This window comes from Pinus tabuliformis, chromosome 6 (assembly GCF_031772625.1).
Source record: "Pinus tabuliformis cultivar Carrire ecotype Pingquan chromosome 6, CPIR1, whole genome shotgun sequence".
NCBI lineage: Eukaryota > Viridiplantae > Streptophyta > Pinopsida > Pinales > Pinaceae > Pinus > Pinus tabuliformis.
Window position 1 is genome coordinate 1,222,524,500 of NC_142292.1, and position 22,419 is coordinate 1,222,546,918.

At 40.9% G+C, this 22,419-nt stretch overlaps 1 protein-coding gene across 2 annotated transcripts in view; it reads right to left on the bottom strand.

The window, feature by feature from the left end:
- Nucleotides 1-2,666: 2,666 nt before the first annotated feature.
- Nucleotides 2,667-22,419, bottom strand: part of LOC149263101 (uncharacterized) — a 33,912-nt gene continuing 14,159 nt past the window's right edge. For both annotated transcript variants that reach the window (XM_089387143.1, XM_089387141.1), the window contains 2 exons: nucleotides 3,084-3,446; nucleotides 2,667-2,986 (listed from right to left, as the gene is read on the bottom strand). In XM_089387143.1, the coding sequence (XP_089243269.1) occupies nucleotides 2,682-2,986; nucleotides 3,084-3,446 (668 nt within the window). In that variant the 3' untranslated portion in view covers nucleotides 2,667-2,681. The remainder of the gene's footprint in view (nucleotides 2,987-3,083; nucleotides 3,447-22,419) is intronic.

The following is a 22,419-nucleotide window of genomic DNA, read 5'->3' on the forward strand; positions in this document are numbered from 1 at the left end:
TCATTTTCTAAGAATTCAACAGCCTATTCAGGCCACATCATCCGGAAGTTTGGATTGGACATCAACCCTGAGAAGATTCAAACAGTAGTTAGGAGGCCAAATAGATGCATTAAAATATGTTAAGAGGGACTATGCTTACCAAACAAGGTAAATTGTTGCCATTAGATATGGACAAATATCCAAGACATTAAAATGAGATGTTTATGATTGTAATACCTCCTAGGTAAGACAATAATTATTCATACTAACCACAAGACAATCCAATATTTCAATACATAGTAGAAGCTACAAGAAAGTTGCGACATAAAGTGGATTACTTCCAACAATACAACTTAATCATTGGGGACATGGCAATAAGTTTTCTCGTTCTAAATCATTATACTAACTACCTTTATGGAGTCAACATTGGCAAAACTCGCAAATCTTGAGATTTTGTATTCAATCAAAGAGGAATTCATCAACATATTCACTAATTAAATCAACAATGGGTCTAGTTAAAGTGTATAAGATCTACCACACTGAAAACAAATTATAGTAAAACCTCAACATACTATATGTGCCTAGACCAAACAAATATCAATGATAAAGGAAGCACGCCACTTCCAGGCACTTCATCGCTTTGGAGTGAGAAAACACTGGTGTATTTGCAAAGATACCTCAACTAGCTGAAAATGGGACATAATGGAAAGATGTTACTAAATGCTCATTGTGCAAATACACAAAGCAAACTAGAAAGAGGGGCTTTACACACATCTGTAAATACCAACGACACTAACAGAATCAATCTCAATGGAATTCCTTGTGGAGTCTTTCGACGACTGTTAACAGGACTGAACCAAAACCAGCTAAACCAGTCAGTCAGATCAGTTATATTAGGGGTTTTCCGAGTAGAATTAGCAATCAGACCAGAAATGACCGATTCCATACAGAACCGGCCAGTTCCATACAGTATTTTGGTTAAAAAATGGATTGAACTGAGTGTTATTTTGCCATGTCCATAATCCTATCTAATGGTTTGGATTTGCATGAATGTACATGAAAACATTTTTTTAATCAAAATCTAAATATTTTATGTACATTTAGGTCGACTGGTTCTGCTTCCGGTTTTTAACCATTTCCAATTTATGGGGTCAAATAATTCATCTTGTTCTGATAACATTGCTTTGAACAACCTCAAAACAAAATTGCTACATTATGATCATAGCCAACGAGAAGATAGCGCAGCATATCCCAAGATTGTTTTTCAAATATGCTTGGATAAATCTTGGAATACCAATATATGAAAACAAACAAGAAGAAGAAATTCGCAAGTTATTTCTACAATGCATTATGATTAGTAATGGGCACCAAGTTGAAAAGGAGCACTGCCTTTTACATAAACTGATGGTTAAACAAAGGTGGTGAACAAGACTATCGCACAACTATTAGGAATGCATAGACGTCAACATTCAAAGACATGGGATGAGCAAATACCTTACATTCAAACAACTATAACAGACCAATCCGTAACTCCACAAACAAGTCACCCTTTGAGGCTTGTCTAGGATTTCAACATCAGGCACCTAATGTCTTGCAATACAAAGCACTTTGTCGGGAAGCTGATAAGATAAGATAGGGTAAGATAGATGATTTTATTAATGTCCACATATGACCAAAACGGTAGATCAATAGGACTCAAAAGTACAATAAATAGTAACATGTTGTAGGAGAGTCAAAACATCTCCTATGAGCTCAAAATTAAAGCATAAAATGAAAGATATTCAAAGAAAGGCTAAAATGTTTGTCACGTGTATCAAGGAAGTGAATTGATCAGTGCAAGAGGCATTACAAAATATTCTAAAGAACTATTAGGAACAAAATGATAAGCAACAAGTTAATTATTCATTTCATAGAAAGATACAATTTGGTTGCACTTATTAAAAGAACAATTCAGGGGAAAACATCTAAGGCTGAGAGCAATTTAGATATAGACCATTTTAGATAGCGGAGCAGGGAAACAATCGTGCATTTATACTGGATCTATCACCATGTTTCAGTATATGTCCAAAGTTTAGCATGGACAAGCTTAAGCTTGTTGAACTTGGATTTCATGAGGAGCTGAAAGTCCTATCTTTTCTTGAATTCTCCAGATATACAAAAGAATAAACAAACAAACCAAAAAAACCTTTAAGTTTACAAGTATTATGTTCTACTGGAAAACCTTTGATTCCAACTTATTTCTCCTGCAACTCCTTTCAAAAGGATATGAAGGGAATTGTAATCCCTTTCTCTGATTTGCAATATTTTCCATGTAAAGATGACACATGGACTCTTGCTGGAGGACAGTGCAACCTTTTCATCACCATTCTGGTTTAGAACATACTGGCTGCCAGTTTGGAAGTTTCCCCTCGCAAGTAGAAACATTTCCTTTATAAGAAGCATCTTCATTCAATTAACAAGAAGTTGCCTGGACTTGGCCAGAAATGCATGTGATGACTACACAAACAAAAATGTTCATGTAACTGGTTTGTTTCCTTACAAGATGGTGTGTTTATTTCTATAAATTTTACTTTTTTCCTCAAATGCTAGTGGCGTTTCATTTAATTGAGAGTGTCATAAAGGATAAAAGAATTTAACAATATCATAGTGTATCACACTGTTTAACACTGCTGATCATATTTTGAAGATACTGCCAATCCATTTCAAAAATCATTACTCCTCACCTGTGAAGCCACAACACGATTATCATCAGCTGTAACTAGCACACAAATAACATCATAAATACTCTGAATATTTCTGTTCTCCTTCCTCTTTAATAATTTTATTAGCAAATCATCTATTTTCATTTCCATGAACGCTTCTTTGGTGACCTCATTTCCAGTAGCAGCTGCTGCCACAACTGCACAACCATATTCAACAATGCTGCTTTTGTGATTATGTTCATTTAATATTTCCATAAGAATATTGGGCCCACTGCATTGTCGAAACTGTTCAGTGCTTTGGACATCTGCAATAAAGCAAATAAATGATCAAAGTTTGATAAAACATTACATGGTGAGACACTAAACTCCAACCACAATGCCAACTACTCAGCATGCTCATACCTTGTAACAGCAAAGCCAAAACCTTTAGAGAAGATGTTAATGATCGTTCACCACCAGTTTTAAGTGTTGCACAAACTGAGGTTACAAGCTCGATTCCTCCATTCTTGATGGCAATGGAAGCATTATCAGATCCACCAGCAGTACATGCTAAGAAAAGTGCATCCAGTGCTTCTACAATTTTGATGAGTGTGGGATTTATGTTTTCATCTACAAGTACAACCTGAGTACTTGCTCGTTTTTCAGTAGAAAATTCTTGCAAACTCAGTGAGGCCAGACTGGGAGCTATTGTCCTCAGTTCATTCAAAGATTGAATTACAGGATGATTGGTCAAACTCTCACCTCCTGCAATGCTTGCCACAATACCTGCATAAAAATTGTATCAGCTAGTTGAATGTAAAACAAATGAGTAGAAAATTGTAACACAACCTCTCTGAACTTGCAAGTTTCTACTTGCTTACATTGAAGACCTTGTTCAAGAAGTTTGAATGCATAGCATTTGTCAGACAACAAATCGTATCTGCTCCCCAAACAGTTCATCCAAGGTATATGTAGAAGATAGTCATGCCAATGACAAGCAGAACTGGAGAATGAGAAAGAGAAGCCCATCCAATTAGGAATATCATCCAATTCCAGTTATGAGGTCAAAGAGAAACAACCCAATCCAACACCTTATGGATCCGTTTGAGGAGATCTTAGTTATGTATGAGGAGTCAGTGCTATTACACAAAACAAGTTTAGACATAATCTAGTACTTGCCCAACGTATCAGTCTTCTTTACTTGCAATAATATTCCTAGCACATTTAGTTGTTCAGAATTGCAACTTCAAAGTTACAGGCTCAAAGTGTAATGTGTGTTTGCTGTTTATGTAATAATATCTTGTTTGCTGGCACTGGGAGGCAGTTGAGCTGGTTGGGATTTCACCCATCAGCCCATTTGGAGTTGGCAGGTGCAAGGCTCTTGTGTTGCTGACTTGCCTCAATTGCAGGCTCGCAAGTTGAGCTGAAAGGGAATCTTCTTCTAAGTTCTAGGGCAATTTGTGGGATTCTGCAACTTGTTCATGGAAGGAGTGGCGCGCTCTTGCTCAGGAGTATGGTCTTCTTTCCCCTAACCAGCTGTTTGTTGAATGGTGTTTTCATTGATGCCAACATCAGTCCTTGAACGCTCTTAATATTCGTCTTGTTTGCATTAATTGGAAGCTCCAAATGACAAGAAGCCCTGGGAAGCCCTAGATGCCCCGCACTTGTTGAGGAAAATGGATGTAGTGGATAGTGATTTTGATCACAAGATCATCATCACCTGATGCCCCTCGTCATGTTGATTCCAACAATAGGTTGCATGCCCCGTGGATCCTCACGGTTGAGGAGAGATGTCATTTCAAATATTGGAGAACCATTTTTTGGTCAAGGAACCCCAAAGGAGGTGCCACAAGCAATTTTATATTATATAAGCAATTAAATCAAAAAGGAACTTATCCTATCCAAGTCAAAGTCAAAAAGCGGGAGAATTCTTCAAGGATGAATCATCAAAATTTGAATTAAATTGGTTCTAAATTTGTTAGGGGTTTTTGGCTCCAAAATGCAAATTCAAAAATCAAATTTGAACTTCAAATTAATATTTTTGAAGGGTCGGCTCCCTCCAACTGTCAGGTCGGCTCCGATATTGTTGCCCCTTCAAACTACTATATATGTTGGTCGAATCCTCCACAAAAAGTACAGAATTTAACGTCTAATCCTTGATGTATCTCTGCAGCCCTGGATAGTCTTGCATATCTAGAGAAGGTGGCCTGATCTGAAGGCATTTTATTGGGTTTTCTCTGTTTGTTTGAGTTAGAGGTTTTGCTGGGTTTTTAACTTTTTTAGCACACTTTGCAGGTGTTCATGGACATTTTGAGGCTGTTCTCAGTCTGGTTAGCAGCTTACTGAGGCACAAATATTTTGGCCTCTCCCGGACCTATTATGTGACATCTCTATGGCATATCCTGCGGCCTCCCTAAGGTCTTGTTAAGGAACCATCTGCGACAATCTCAAGGGATAATTTTGGCTTCCATCTTATAGCAAAATCTCTGATCAAGGGTTTCCTTTAAGACATCTTCTTCATTGTTTTGAGGCGGATCTAGAAGAATTCTCTGAGGAAATTCGTGTCATATTTGCACAAGTTTGAGGAGACCTAGTTCAAGTTCCTGTGGTTGATTAAGGTTATTTCGGAAGTGTGTCCACGACTTCTGAAGACTGATGCAGATCTCCTGAATCTATACATTAGGGCAATTTTGAGGCACCTGAAGTTGTTTCAGATCTCTGTTCAATCTGAGAATTTTTGGGCTACATCTGTAAAACAAAATTTGCTGTCTCCTGAGGTCATTCGGCCTCCTTTTCAGACCAATCTGTGTCCATCTGGAGCTGTGTTCTGTGGACTTTTACAAGCCCTAACCATTGATTTGATGCACTCATCCGAGAGCGGTCCTGAATAGAATCTCAAGCACTGTTGTGAGCCTCATTGTGGGCATTTGGAAGTGTGAATCGAAGCATTTCTAAAGGTCAGTGGTTTGGTGAATTCTGAAGTATTTTTTATCAGTTTGGTGGCCTTTTGATCAGATCTGTAACCTCAGCTCTGTGGCACATATAATCTTAGCACAAAGTTGCTCGGCCCTTTGAATAACCCTTATCAGAGATTGTTCCAGCCCAGCATTTGGATCACATCCGAAGCAAAGGTATCTGGCATTAGTCTGATGAAATTGCAGTGACTTCTTACCATGGCTAATATGAAACCCTAGTCAAAATTCTTGGAACATCCTTGAGTGAGATCTAATGTCTAATCTATCTTGGTGTCTCTTGTGTATTAAGGGTTTCTTTTGGACAACAGCAGATCTTATTATCTTTGTGAATTATTCAAAAGTCAAGCTATATGATCAGATTCAGTTTTTCCTGAGAAATATCTCCATCTACAACAGTATAAATTGAGGACAGAAGCATCAGCATATAAGAGCACAAGTAAAACATCTTCAAACAGCAAGGTAACTTCAGGTACATCAATGGCAGATCACACAAGGTACATGAATTGTTGCTTCAGTTAAGATTATTTCTTCATTGCATATCTGAAGCACATTGGCAGAAAGGGTGTCAGTGAAAATTTGTATGTTACCATGAACTGTCTTGTATTATCATGAGATTTGCTACAGGGCTTGATATGTGGAATGATGTTGCTTGAGAAAGTACCCACTGTAGATCTTATGTCTATGACTGTAGTAGATGTGTGGTGCTATGATATTGCTTTTGTTCTGTTGTAACCTTTTATACAGTGACAGTGCTAGAATCCTTGGATGCACAGCATGAATATATTAGTCTTATAAGTCAGAGTCTGCTGTCATATGTTGTTGTTAGCATCCAATGCATATATTGAGCAAGAGAAAGTACTATTGAATGTTGAGGTTTATCAATACTAATGTACTAGGCAGAGCCTTGATGGTTGAGCAAAAGTATGTAAGGCTTGATGTTATCTAAGGACTTGTACTGCAGAGATCTGATTATTGTTAGGAAGTTACTTCATAAAATCTACATGATTGAGCAGAAGCAGAACAAGGTTGCTAAGGTTTCTGCCTAAACAAAAGATACCAGGGTTTGAAAGAGAACAACGGTTGTATATGGCAGGGCTATTTATGCTAAGCAGAGATTATATTATCTGATGCCAGTACTTGTATGAACCTAGATTTGACATTTGTATTCCACTGCTGACGGTTTGTCAATTGCTGCTATTTTACATGTATATGTTGAGACAGGGTTTTTGGCAGAATTATTTATAGATATTAGAGAGAGTATGCTGCTGAGCTAGGGTTTGATCCCTTAAGCAAGAAAAGTTGATATAATGTCAGCAGAGAATTTTTGATATTGTTAATGTTGATATTGAGCACAGGTGGATCCAGTCTGAAATTGTGAAACGAGGTCTGTCGTGGTGAGCCAAAGGTTGGAGCCTTCAGGGCAAGTGGCAGCTTGCTAAGCAGGGTGGCAGGGTGGTGCAAGGCAGGAGAGTGGAGTATCTTTCGGGATGGAGCCTAAGAACACTTCAAGGTGGCAAGGTGGTGCTAGGACAGGTTGGATCCTACACAAGGCATTGGAGCATCCTTCCAGTGGGAGTTGGTAGAGCCAGTGCATTGGAGCATCCTTCCAGTGGGAGTTGGTAGAGCCAGTGCATTGGAGCATCCTTCCAGTGGGAGTTGGTAGAGCCAATGCATTGGAGCATCCTTGCAGTTGGGGCTGGTAAAGAGAGGGCATTGAAGCATCCTTCTAGTTGGAGCTGGTAAAGCCAGGGTGTTGGAGTGTCCTTCTAGTTGGAGCTAGTAAAGCCAAGGTGTTGGAGCGTCCTTCCAGTTGGAGTTGGTAACGCCGGGCCGTTGGAGCGTCCTACCAATTGGAGCTGGTAAACCAAGGCGTTGGAGTGTCCTTCAGGTTGGAGCCTGTAATCCAGGGGGTTGGAGCCTCCTTCAGTTGATGCTATAAAACTTCGAAGTTGAAGCTTCTTAATTGATGTAAAATTCTGAAGACCTATATTAAGAAGTGTTCGGTGGTTTTTCTCTCGCAAGGGTTTCCACCTAAAAATCCCTTGTGTATTGTCTTGATGTCGTGCATTGTTGAATGGTGTTGTTTACTGTTCATGTGATGTGATGCTGATTTATGTTTGATCTAATGCTAATGTAAATTTTATGCTTTGAAGATTAAAAATTGAATAATTGAAAGGAAATATGGATTCAACCCCCTCTCAATATTTCCAACACTATCGAGCTACCTTATGGAGTTGTGTGAAGTTATTCCAGAGTCTGAGTTGTTTAAAATAAACATTGAGATGTTTGGTCCACTCTTGAGGGACTAGGGTTGTTGCTTTGGTCATCCTCCGTGGCTGTATGATTCCTGTTGGTTGTATTTCTAGCTTCATTAGTGGAACTCATTATCCTAGGTTCTTAATGCATCTTAATGCACGTTAGAGTTGTATAGATTCAAAAGGCAGGTGGATTAAGAGTCTGCACAGTGTTTAGTCAATGCAGCTTCGATATAAGCTACAGGTCTTTGCATGGTTGGTTATTTATCGTGGACTTCCATTCAAGGCCAAGTTGGTCAAGAGTGGGCTCTTGATGACTAGTGCCTTGTATGCCACAGGCTACAAAGAGCGAAGCATATCTTTTGGATATGTGTTTGCTAAACAATGTTGGATATGCCTTCAGGATCCGTTCTCAGTGTTGCTCTAGGGTAGGACTTCTTGGCACTTTATCGATTTTAGTGTGGGCTCTTGATGACTAGTGCCTTGTATGCCACAGGTTGCAGAGAGCGAAGCATATCTTTTGGATATGTGTTCGCTAAACAATGTTGGATATGCCTTCAGGATCAGTTCTCAGTGTTGCTCTAGGGTAGGATTTCTTGGCACTTTATCGATTTTAGAGATTATTGTGGCCAGGTTCATACTGTGTTCATAAGGATATGGTATTGCTTATGGATTTCAGCTCTCTTTGTCCATTGGAAACTTAGGTGCAAGGTCATTTTTTGTCATGAGGCCAGCTCTTTGTCTTCTTTTTGTGTTATCTGGATGGATGAGGACCACTATTAGTTTTTGTCCAAGGGTGCTCTGTTAATTACGGATACTCAATCTTTGGAATCTAGATAGTGCAACCCACTCTACTTTTACTTTGCTCTAGTTGCATTATAGAAGAGGCTACTAGGTTCACTGCATATACCATTTCACTTGTTGTAAAGTCTTTTGTAAATTTAGGATGTACTTTAAAAATATGTATATATCTGTGAAATGGAAACTTCTAACTTGGGACTCGTTTTCATATGGGAAAATTTTCTTGTTTGGAAACTTTATGAAAACCCTTTGGAAAATTATGGAAATGTGAAATATTTCCCAAATGTTTCATTGATCCATAAACTGCCATGGATATTTCACTAGACAAATCGTCACAACAAATCTACTAAAATGTAATTGAAAATCCAAAATCTACACTATGAGGGATAATTTATCCTTAGATTTCTAGATTTGTTAATTACTGAGTTCAGGGTTGCGGGGGAGCACCCCCCCCCCCCTCTCGCTCCCGCTCCCAATTCGCGCTCTAGGTTGGAGCGGCTTCGGAGCGCGCCCCCTAAAAAAAAAAACACTCCCTGCCTTTTCGGGAGTGTTTAGCCTTTTTTGAAAAAAAAAATTGCAGTAATGTTCCAAATGCAATTTTTTTCAAAGAAACAAATAAGTTCTGAGTGGGGCAGCTTAATGATCAAGCCTATGGCCCTAGTATTGATATGCGATTCATGGTAATGTTAAATTCTTAAAGTAATCTTCATTTTCATCATTTTACTTAAATTTTTAACATTACCATGAAATGACTCAGGATGTTTGAGAGTGGTTTCGACCTCATTGGATTTCATATGGAGAAAGTAGAATTTTAGATTTCATTCAAAATACAGCAAACTTATCAGTTTTTCGGGATTTCAGGATTGGGGGATTGCATTGTTTCCTTTGAATTTTGTCATGTATTAGGGTATGGAACTCGTATTCAATAAAGAGCACCAATCCCTCTATGTACCTTGATGTTAGTGGCATTGGCTGTTGAACTCCTCTATCATGACCCTCCCAAAAATGTACGCATCACTCAAACAAAATCTTGACTTGACATGCTATGCTTTTTCTATCTTATGTTAATGCTTAGAGGGTAATATTAATGACAAAGATCCCTATACAGATCTAGAGGTAATGACAAAGATACCTCTGGATATTAATGCTTAGAGGGTGATATTAATGACAAAGATCTTGATTTTCCAACAAGACTTAAAAAATTAGACATTTCTCGTGGTGGCAAGAGGCCCAAGCATAAGCAATAGATAATAGATTTACTTGTCTTTTCTAGTTTCTAGTAGTTTTTATAACTATTGACTCTTCCATATTTATTACGATATTTTTTTAAACAGTATATGACAATTTAAGTTTGAAGTTTGAAGTTGGCAATTATAACTCATTAGTAATGAATTATGAATATGATACTTCATGAAAGTTGAAAGTTGTTTCATTTCATTTCATTTTATAACATTTCATTTAATGTTAGATATTATTTGTTGTAATGGTTACACTTAGCTTACAAGTACAACTTTGGTGATCAATGATGATAAATGCTATATATTGAATTTTGAAAGCTTGAAACTTTAAGATTGATGAATCATAAGAATCAATATGTTGTATGTTACTATGTTACTAACTTGTGGATGTGGTTGATGAAGCTTATAACTTCTAGATGATTGTTGCTATATGGTTCAATCTATGTTTTGAATGTTTTTTATATCTAATTCATCATTCTACATGTTTTTGTTGACATATATGCATCAAATATAAAAAATATAAAAATATATATATTATATATTATATAAAAAATGCTCCAGGATTCGCTCGCAAACCGGGAGCTTCTGAAAATGTCGCTCCCGCTCCCAAATAACCTTGACTGGGTTATTCTTATGCATGCAATAGATAATATATGGAAAATAGAGAACAACAAAATAAAACTCACAAACCACAATGAATAGAAGATATGATTTGGCAAATCTTTATGAGAGAAAAACCAAATGGAAGGCGAGGTTGTTCTACTCTCTCTTTCTCTGAATGGAAATGCATGCAAGTACAAAGGAGTGGGACCTTTGGCACATGGGTTGCTACCATAGTCAAACCCTCTTTGTTTGCTCTCTCTCCATCCACTCTTAGCTACTCTACTCATCTAGGGAACAAAAATGCACTTGAATGGAATGGAACCCCTTTTCCTCCTAGCAGCTTGTTACCGCTCAAACTAGCAGGGGACCCAAAAGGGGATTCCTAAAGGGTCAAATGCTAGACCAAGGGCAACAAATGGAGACTTAGCCCACTGTCACCTCAGCTAAGGCTCCCTACTATTTTACAGACTTTCACCGATGGGAGGAGAAACACATAAAGGATAGATCAACAAATGGATATAAAGTGACCCAAACAATCATTTTCCAGAAGAGGATCAAGAATGGAGCTTGCTTTCTTTCTAAGCAAGGTACAATGTCCGCTAGAAGAAGGATGTGGGGATTTAAGGGTTAGGTTTATGGAATATGACTTGTGAAAGGGTTTCCCAATCCCTAAAATCCTTATTGAAATTGGTATCTTAAATGGTTTTTGAAGAGTTGTATTTTCAAAGGAGTGGGACCACACGGGACCAAGTGGACCCAGCCTAGGTCAAGGGACAAGGATTTAGCAACCAATGATGTTCTTAACCTAGACAAGGAGGGGGAAAGGATCAAAGTAAGAATTTTCACTTAAAGGTGTTGAATTGATCCTATGAGGCACTAGCCTTGGGGATACTAGGGCAACGTTTTGAATCTAGGGCTTGGCTTTTATCACAACTCCATAGTTGGAATGGCTTCGAAATTGGAGGAGGCTTTGAGGATACACCAGCGCAGGAGAGGCTAGGAGATCGAACTTTTTGGAGGGCTACTTTGTCAAGAAAATGATGCCCTAGGTGACCCAACTTGGCTAGACCTAGAAAAAGGTGAAAAGGAGTTGAATTTTGAGTGACCACCTCTTGGTAGATCAGTGCCTTAGTCTTGGGAGAATGGAGTCTATGATAGATATGAATGAGGACCTTGTTTCTTAGTCAAGGAGGCCTTAAGACTACCGCGCTACCCTGCTAGGGAAAAGGGAAGCAACCTTACAACTTTTATACTTCGACTTGCAAAAGGTGATGGTTTATCAAGATGAATTCATTGATAGAATTATCCATAGGAAATTTCATTCAAAATTACATGGCCCATACATTGAGAGATGCTATATAGAGACAAAATTCCACAATTTAAGCAATAAATGCATGCAGCAATTAGCCCTAAAAATAGCGAAATTCCCAATCCAATGTATATGACAAAGTAAAACAAGAATAGCATTAAAAGCATGTACTTACATGTAATAGAACATATCCAACCATCCACAATTTGACAATAGAGAAGCTCCAAGATAAGATAAATTAAATCCAAACATCAAAATTCATCCATAAAACTCTAATTCATCCTCTAAGAAAAAGTGTGAAATTCTCAAGAGAGAGAAGAGATCCAATCTAAAGTGATGATGAGCAAATGAACTCAACTCACTTGTATTTATACACTAATGAGGAGTTCGAATTAGTCTCCTAGACCTACATAAGCCCCAAAAATAAAATAATGTGCTAATAACCTAACTTTTGGTGACAAGCCCACCAAACTAGCTCACAAATAAAATAATAAGCCTCTTAAGAGGTCAGATGACAAATAGTACATGTCGTAGGGCCCTCCAAGTGGCCTGATGAGGTCCATGTTGATTTGGGGTAGCATCGGATGTGCTCTAGCCACGAAATTTGGTGGAGGTTAGGGCACATGAGATCTCCAATACCCAAAAAGGGTTTGGGCAGATTCTAAACAGTTTTGGAGATATTAAAATAATTAATATTTTTAATGGAGTCCCTAAGTCTAAACTTAGGGAAATTAAAATATTAATGTAAAATTGTGTTAGAATGGTCCAAAAGTCATGGATCAAGCCAGATTTAATCTTAGTCGTTGATTAGGGACTTAATCTCGACCGTTGATCTATCAACGAGAAAAGGATAAGAGGAGGCTCGAGGGTCACTTGGAGAACACACCAAGAGATCAAGATTTTGACTTTCTGGGGTTTGGTCTGCTGAGAAAGTTGAGAGAGTGATCTGCAATTGCAGTTGAGGGGCAGTGAATACAGAAGCAGAGAGACAGAGATAGTGTCGAGAGGATCAGAGAAACAGCCGAGAAAGCTGACACAGAGGGCAGAAGCCGGAACTGCTGGGAACAGCCAGAACTGCTGGGAACTGTCGGAACTGCCGGGAAAGCTGACGCAGAGGGCAGAAGCCAAAACTACTGGGAACAGCTGGGAACTGTCGAAACTGTCGGGAAAGCTGACGCAAAGGGAAAAAGCCGGAACTACCAGGAAGTGCCGAGAAAGCTGGCGCAGAAGGCAGAAGAGGTTGACGCAATCCCTAGATGTTGATGCTAGGGTTTTTCATGGGGTAGATTGGAGCTGAGGAGTTACCGGAGTGTTTATCCGGGGTTTCAGCCAGAGCATCTGTTTCCGAAGGAGAGGTACTACTGCTGAGATTTTTCTCTGTTGGGTGAGTCGGATTTGGCACCCAGATTGTATTCTGAAACTGCTTAATAAATCAAACCCTCAGATAGCTGCACCGGTTTTCTCGCATCAGGTTTTTCCGGGGACATTAGTCCAAAAATAACAGTGTCATTTGTGTGCTTGTTTTTGTTTCCTTCAGTTGATGATCTGTAATGTGTTGAGCATGTACTTGTGTTTATTTTCAGTATTTACATGGTAAATAACTTGTTAATTAATCAGAACAAGTAGGAAGGAATAAATCAGAAAGTACATGGAGGGTTTCTAATTGTTAGACTTAGAAACTTCAACATGGTATCAAAGCGTGGTTGCAGATCACAGGAGAACTGAGGACATCAGCTGAGCAAAGCAGCAGTAGTAGAAAACAGTTGTCCCAAGTGACAGAAGTTGTTCCTAGCAGCAAAACAGCAAGGAAGGGGTGACGCAGTGCCTGCGTCATCAAGTTCGGGCCAAGAAGAGGTTGCGCAAACGCTGAGGGAGGCAAAGACAGGCTCACGCAGAGCCACGCAGCAGACATGAGGGCTGACACAGTTGGCTTAAGGAGCTAGTTTTCCGGTGCTAGGACTGCGCAGAGCCTAAGAGCTCTCACCTTCAGGTTGTTGGGGTTTAGGAGGTTGTGGATAAGTTGCAAAGTGGAGCTGGTGGGGTACTGTTGTCAGAACAGTACCTAACAGGGCAAGGCCAAGGAGGAGGGAGTTGCTACCGAGGGTTTCTAGCCGAGAAATCCGGATCAGTGGTGCAGTTGCACAGACGATCAGAGTAGGGGGCATCTCGACATTGGCAGAAGGATTTCCAGGAGGGAAATCGAGGCTCAAAGGGAGTCACATCGAGAACTTCTAGGAGGGAAGTAAAAGAGCAGCGGAATGGCACTACACGGAGTAAGAGACCAGGACAAATTGGACAGAGCCTCAAACTTCGTAGTCTGGAAGGCCAGAATCTTATCTGCATTTGACAGAAATCGTGTCAAGCACTTCGCCTTGAAGATGATAGCGGTCCCAATTGACCCAGCTGACAATGACAGGTATGAGGAAGCAATGGCGAGGGCCAAGAGTATCATTCTTGACGGGGTCAAGGATCATATAGTACCACATATTGCCGAGAAGAATACGGCACGGGAGATGTGGGAGGCCCTGACCAAGTTGTATCAGCATATTTCCGTGCAGAGGAAGATGCTCCTAGAAAATCAACTGCGGTCATACTAGATGCAGAAGGGAGAACAGATCGACACCTTCCTCGGTCAATTGAAGGAGATCCGAGATCAGCTGACTTCCATAGGGGCCACACCAGATCCAGAGTTGATGGTGAGAACAACCCTGAATGCAGTCTCAGAAGACTGGGAGGTGTTTGTCCAGAGCATACTGGGCAGGGCGACCCTTCCAGATTGGGAGGAAATGTGGGTGGCTCTTCGCCAAGAAGAGATCAGGAGGGTGACCAAGACGAGAAGCAGCAGCAAGGGGATCAGAATCAAGAAGGAGGAGGTGGATGCTGCCCTAGCATCTGAGGGTAAGCAAGAAAAGTGGAAGAAGAAGGACCTCTCCAAGGTCAAATGCTTCCACTGTGGGGAGCTGGGTCATTATGCGACCCAGTGTCCAAGGAAGAAGAGCAAGGGAGAGGCTTCCGAGACCAAGGCAGCGCCAGCAAGGGCAGAGAAGGAAGTGGAGACAGATGATGTTTGTGCCATGAGTGCACACACACCACTTGAGCAAAAGTGGGGAGACATCGAGCTGTAGTCAAGAGGACTACAGAAGATGAGGGGCAGGATCCTCGAGATACCCAACCTCTTGGATTATACCTGGCTACGGGAAACCCGAAGAGGAGTAGCAACACTGGCAGATGTCGGTAGAGACGGATGAGGATGGAGCAGCAGAGAGAGCTACAGTGCAGGATTCCCAAGGCAGCGCGAGGCTAGCAGGCTGCAACAGTGTGAGAGGCACGGGAGTGTTGCACTAGTGCAGGATGGCACAGAGAGGTGTGCAATGGTGCAAGATGCAGGGAGTTGTTGCAGCAACGCAGAGGTCAAAGAGGGAGCACTTGTCAGCGATAGAGGGAGCTTCAGCATCAGGAGTGTCTCTAGCCTGACAGAGATGTCAGAGTTGGGAGATCAATTACTTACTTCTCAGTAACTGAGTTGCAGTGCAACAGTTAGCAGTGGCGGTGCTATGGGCAGCACGATGCAGCATGATGAGAGGGGATGCAGTGTAGACGCAGCAGTGGCAGTGGCAGGGCCATGGGCAGCAGCACAGATGCAGAGGGAGCTGTCGTACAGATGCAGCAGTGGCAGTGGCAGAGCCATGGGTGGCAGTACGGGATGCAGCAGTACAGATGATGGGCAACAGGCCTAGCATCAGGGACCGATGCTGAATGATCAGAGTAATACTAAGTGAGGAGTATTGCTAGAGCACAGTCCTCGTTAAAAGGGAGTGTTGATTTGGGGTAGCACCAGATGTGCTCTAGCCACGAAATTTGGTGGAGAGGTTAGGGCACATGAGATCTCCAATACCCAAAAAGGGTTTGGGCAGATTCTAAACAGTTTGGGAGATATTAAAATAATTAATATTTTTAATGGAGTCCCTAAGTCTAAACTTAGGGAAATTAAAATATTAATGCAAAATTGTGTTAGAATGGTCCAAAAGTCATGGATCAAGCCAAATCTAATCTTAGCTATTGATTAGGGACTTAATCTCGGTCGTTGATCTGTCAACAAGAAAAGTATAAGAGGAAGCTTGAGGGTCACTTGGAGAGCACACCAAGAGATCAAGATTTCGACTTTCTAGGGCTAGGTTTGCTGAGAAAGTTGAGAGAGTGATCTGGAGTTGCAGCTGAGGGGCAGTGAATACAGAAGCACAGAGGCAGAGATAGTGTCGGGAGGATCAGCGAAACAGCCAGGAAAGCTGACGCAGAGGGCAGAAGCTGGAACTGCTGGAACAGCCGAGAAAGCTGACGCAAAGGGTAGAAGTCGGAACTGCCGGGAAAGCTGACGCAAAGGGCAGATGCCGGAATTGCCAAGGAAGCTGACGCAAAGAGCAGAAGCCAAAACTGTCGGGAAAATCCGGAACTGCCGGGAAAGCTGACGCAGAGGGCAGAAGAGGCTGACGCAGTCCCTAGAAGCTAACGCTGGGGTTTTTCGTGGGGCAGACTGGAGCTGAGGAGTTGTCGGAGTGTTTATCAGGGGGTTTCAGCCGGAGCATCTGTCTCCGAAGGAGAGGTACTACTGCCGAAATTTTTCTCTGTTGGGTGAGTCGGATTTGGCACCCAGATTGTATTATGAAACTGCTTAATAAATCAAACCCTCAGATAGCTGCACGGTTTTCCCGCATTGGGTTTTTCCGGGGACATTAGTCCAAAAATAACAGTGCCATTTGTGTGCTTGTTTCTATTTCCTTCAGTTGATGATCTGTAATGTGTTAAGCATGTACTTGTGTTTATTTTCAATATTTACATGGTAAATAACTTGTTAATTAATCAGAGCAAGTCGGAAGGAATAAATCAGAAAGTACATGGATGGTTTCTAATTGTTAGACTTGGAAACTTCAACAGTCCATAAGTGCCATAATGAAGAATAGGACCCTCAAAAGTGATGGACAAGGGGTTGGCCCAGTGGTGCTCCCGGTGGGTGTGGGGGCACAATAATAACCTCATGGGTCTCCAAATGAGTCGAAGATGCTTGTAGATCATTTGCAAGGCTCTGATGATGGTGTAGGTGATGCCACACATCCTACAAGTCCTGGGTCAATTGCCAAGTGCATGGAATATCTGTGGGGTCGATTGGGCAAAGGTGAACCAAGTGCATCTTCCTCGTCCAATAGGTGCATCTCCAGCAATCTCTGAACATGCTTGGGTATCCATGGAGTGTTGTCTACTGTTATGGAGGCTCATGGCTCTCAACACACACCCTACATGTGCCAATGTAGCCCTCTAGAGGGTTAGGACCCCGTATAGGGAGACCAAACCCAAGATGGAGACCATTTGCAATCCTGCATAAGATCCAATGTGTTTCCTAGCCTTCTAGTACAACAAGTCATCAGAGAAATCGAGTAAATGAGCTTACCAACCATGGACCACAGGTGGGGACTTCATAACGGCCTGCGCTTCCATAATGGGTTTCGGGATGTGTCAATGTCTTTCATACTCCAAATGGGATTAACCAAGTATCCTATTAGGTGGTTTCTACTTCTAAAGGGGATAGTATGTTCAAGGTACATCCTTTAAAAGTGGTGCTATGTGATAGATAGGTGAATGAAGTAAGGAATGAGAAAGGGCAGCCTTGGGCCACATGTTGGGGTGCAAGGGTAGCTAATAAAAGGGAAGCCCACACTTGGATTTATAATGTATAGGAGGGAGCAAACGTGGTACATGAGGTGCCCGAGCCTTGATTTTTCCACCCTTCTTTATATGTCTTTTGTCGTTTTATGATTTTTCTTTGATTAACTTCTTGGGGCTCAAGGGGTAAGAGCATATAACAATGAATACCCATATTTAGGGTAGGGTGGTTCTTTGCCCACCAAGGGTTGGGACAATCATGGGTTCCTATATGATGAAGGAGGCTCATAGATCCTGTAGGAACCAGGGTGATGGCCATGATGACAGAGTAGAGCTCATGTATTGGCTTTTGCCCGCGTGCTAAATGTGTTTGTACCAGCCATCTTTTGCATTTTGTGGTACATTTTCCTGTTGAATGTGGCCAAATATGCTTTTACTTTTCTTTTTAGCTGCATCAACCTTCGGGGCATCATTCCCGGCTTGACCCAAGGTGTGGGCAAGGGAAAGGGGTGAGATAACCTATGTGGACCCAATGGAGGAATGTGGACCCAGGTGGAAGAATGATGAATGGCGAAGTAATGAGCGGAAAGGGGGTAATATATGCAGATAAGGGAGTGAGACCATAAAACTAAATTCATGGTTTCTCGTGAAATATTGTCCCTAAAGCCAAATGGTCAGTAAAAGAGATCCCACACGACTAGAATCCAAGGTTAATATCCAAAAGGGGTCTAGGAGACAAGAGCACAGACCTAGCTCATTCTTTTCGCCGAATCCCGCCATTAATCCACGCCTAGAAGTGTCCATGATGAGCAAACTACAACACTCAATTACCAAATGACAAGGCATACCTTTAGGTTCGAGAGGCCCACCTTCAAACATACGATCATGGCAAATGGGTGAGGGACCACATGGCTGGCTCAGGTGGCAGAGAAATGGCACAATGAGCTAGCTGGTGGCTACAAGGGGTTGTTGGCTGCCAACTGAGGACCATCTTGGAGAAAAAAAATTCTCCTAGGGATATCACCCATAAAATGGTGGGTAACATCTGGCTCCAACTAGGACGTGATCTCTCAAAGAAGTGGACGAAGCTACTCAAACAGGAGGTCACGAGAACTCCAGCAATCTCTTGGGTACTGCCACCACATTCTCCACATACGATTTCAGAACATATTCATCTAGAAGGAAGGACAACCTAGCCTTCTAGATGACATAGTTGGAGGCTCCCTCCAACCTATCCTAATCTCTAAGCCCAATTGTGTCCATCTCTAAATTTGGTAGAAAATCTCCCTCTTTCCCTCTGCTCGGTTGCTGCTCTGCTACTCGCACTCCCTGCTAGAGTGAGAAAATTTGCTCATAGCTACTGCCAATCTGCAACTGGAAAAATTAGATCTCTAAAACTCAAGATCCCCTGAGAGAAATTTTCCCTTTGTGTGCACTCTCTTCTACCTGGCGTTGATTCTACTACTACAAACCGCTGCAAAACCCTCTACGCCCAACCAAGGGATCTTCTCAACGAAAATCTGAGTTGTTGCTGCTCCCTCTACCTATTGGAATCATTATTCTGGGCAAACTGAATTTTCTGCAACCCTGCAACTGAAAATCGAACCATTGCCCAACAATTCGAACTACCTGGCTAAGCACTGTGCGCACCAGAAAATTTCAGCCTACTACTCCCTTTGAACAGCGAAATTTACGTTTTTCGCTTCTCAACTTCCCGACCAATCAATCACGCTCTGATACCATGTGAAAATTTCACTACTGAAATTCTATTGCAACGACTGGAAATTAGTTTTCTAATTGTTGATTAATTTAACAATTTATCTGTTACGACAAATACCAAATAATTCACACCACAACCTTCACAAATAAAATTGCGGAAAATAGTAGTGTTGGAAACTGAGAAATGCTAGCACACACACATAAAAAATTTGACACAATTATGTTTGGACAAATGTCCCCGGAAAAACCCAGCTTGAGAAAACTGGTGCAGCAGCTGAGGGTTTTTATTATTCTGCAACAATGAGAAATTCTAAGTACAATCTGGATGCTTAAACTAGCAATCCTGCAGAGAGAATACTTGTAAAAATATCTAGAGGAAAATTACCCTCACTCTGAGCAATCCCGGCACTTGACTGCCATTAAAAAGCAAGTCGTCCAATTGTCTTTGCTTCCTTTTGAAGCTCGAACTCTTCTAGCAACTGCTAGCTCTCTAGAAAAATCGAACTCTCCAAGGAAATCGAACTCCACAAGTGTGTTCTCCATCTACCCATCGACTTCTTCTTATAATCCTCTGTTGGACCTCCAACGACCAAGATTAAAACTTAATCAAGGGCCCAGATTAATTCTCTGTCGATCCGTGTGAGTTTCTAGATGATTCACACCTTATCTCAATTAATTCTGATTAATTAGCCACTTTTCCTAAGTTTAGACTTAGGAAATACTTAAGAATAGGGTAATAATCTAATTGAGACACTTTTAGGTGGAATTTCCATAAACGATTTCTGGGTTATGAAGAACTCCTGTGTTTTCGCCTCTCCACAAAGTTTCAAGACTAGAACACCTCTGATGCTACAAAAACTAACATGCAGGTCAAGACAAGACCTATCTAAGTTTGACTAACAAATGAAGGATTTGAAAGAACTTAGCAAAGCACGAAGACAAGAAGAAAGTAAGTTTGAAGTATGCATAAGAAGAAGTCGACTAAATGGCAGCACAAAAAGAATAAGTTCACTTACCTCAGTTGGATGGAAGGAGAAGTTAGATCTTGGATGTATACAATGCTACTTGAAGTTTAGCAAGAAAACCTAGAGAAGCTTGTGATCAAAAAAAGATCACAGTGCTGTCAAGTCCCACTAGCATAACTGGTTGAGGATGGACCTCGTCGACAAGGCGACCCAGGATCAAACCTCACAGGGGGTGGTTGTGCCCTGTGCTAGGGGGAGGAGACATGCTAAAAAATTCAATCAGCTAAAGGGCTGGTGTGGCCCAGACCGATGCGATCCCCGGGTGACTTTAACAACTTAGATGCCCCTAGATCACGGCTCCTCAAGCCACAAATCAAGCCTAAACAATCACAGACAACTTGACAAAAAGAAAAACAATTCTAGGGCAATACCCGTTAGCAAGAAGTCGAAGAGTTCTAATATCGTTGTACTGACAGCTAAATGGTTCGATCTAGGATTGACAGTACTGATGCTATTAGAGATACTATTGATGATTGGAAGTTGATATAATTTCTTAGAAAAGTATGAAAGCAGAATTTTGTTACAAAGGAAGAAGATGTGAAGACTTGTGCAATTAGTTGTAAAGAAGTTTGGTTCCATAAGATGTTTTGAGGACATGTTGAAGCTACGTAAGGATTGACAAAGAACCAAGAAGGTTGAAGCTCGTTATGATGTGATGCAGATAGGAGCCAAGCAACGACAACAGATCTCCACAGAAGAACATGTAGCGAATGCTTTGATGAGTACTTTTGAGACAAGCTTTGGCTTGTGGTTATTCCTCCCGATTTGAAAGGGAGTGAGGATGGACATCGTATTCTCCATGTGTCATTATATACACTATGGCCAAGACTAACAATTGTAAGCCTAGTGAAGGCACTAGCAGGGAGAATGGTGGATTGGATAAGCATTTGGGACCAATACTTCTTAATGAAATGTATCCAAGATAGGAGTAGTCCCGAGGATCGATACTCTTTGAGGATAGGCTATACAAGATAAGAATAGTCATGAGGATCGATATTCTTTGAGGATGGGTGATATCCAAGATAAGAATAGTCTTGTAAGGACATACCTGGTGAACATCTGAAAGGGGTATGTGCCTTGAGAGGCGGTGGTGGTGTCCAAATGTATGTCTCCCAGCATTGTGCTCTAGTCTAGTGGAGAGATAGAGCTTGTTAGTCAAGGTCTTGCTATGTTTGACAATGTTGGTTATGATGATGATGATGCTTATCAATCTGAACTCTTCTTATGAGAATATTTCAATTTGAGGGTATCTTGTTATGTCATTATGAATACCTCCCTAGTTAAAGGGAGTATTGGAAATGTAACTAGGTTCGATCTTCATAATTATCATTGTACTTGTATCAATATGTAATTCATGTAAAAGCGGAAAGAAGAAAAAGAAATTTTTATAATTATTATTATTTTCATTAGTCAAAGCATGTTCTTCATGCTTGTAGTATTATTTGAGTCAAAAGAAAAATTTTCACGAGTCAAACAAATGTACTTGAGTCAACATCCCATTTGGACTTGTTGTATGAAAAAGAAAAATCATTTTATTTGAGTCAAAAAGTCAATTTTGTCATCCACAAGACCAAGTCGACCCTCTTGGACAAGTTGGCCCAGAAAGGCACCTATTCAACCTCTTGGACAACTATAAATACAGTGCAATTCTATCTTATTTGGACATCAATCAATCACATCGATTTTTGTGCCAAGAAAGAGAAAGAAGACGAGAGAAAGTCAAAAGGAGAGCGAAAGTCAAAGGAGAGGTATTCTTATGTTTTTATGCCCTAATTCTGTCACACGTGCGAAATTTCAAAACTATTATAGGGCCCAAAATTTCAAAGTTTGACCATATTTGAAGAGCATTGACCTTGTTGACTTTGACTTGGTTGAAAGAGATTTGAAGGAGGGTTGACTCAGAGCTTCTGTGGCAATCTTGGTCTTGGGTCTTGGATATCTCGTTTTGATCTTATTCCATAAGAAGAGGATTTTCTTGCCTTTTCCCCCTTGTGGGTTTTGCCCTTGCTTGGAAATGGAGCCTACATCATTGTGTTCTTTGTCTCTTGTGATCTTCATGTTTTATATTATGGTAATTGCTTAATGAAGAAAACATAATAAAAGAAATTAAAAAAACAACAAACCTTCACAAGTAATTATCAAGTTAAGAGAAACTTATCCTAATGTGTTACCACATTGG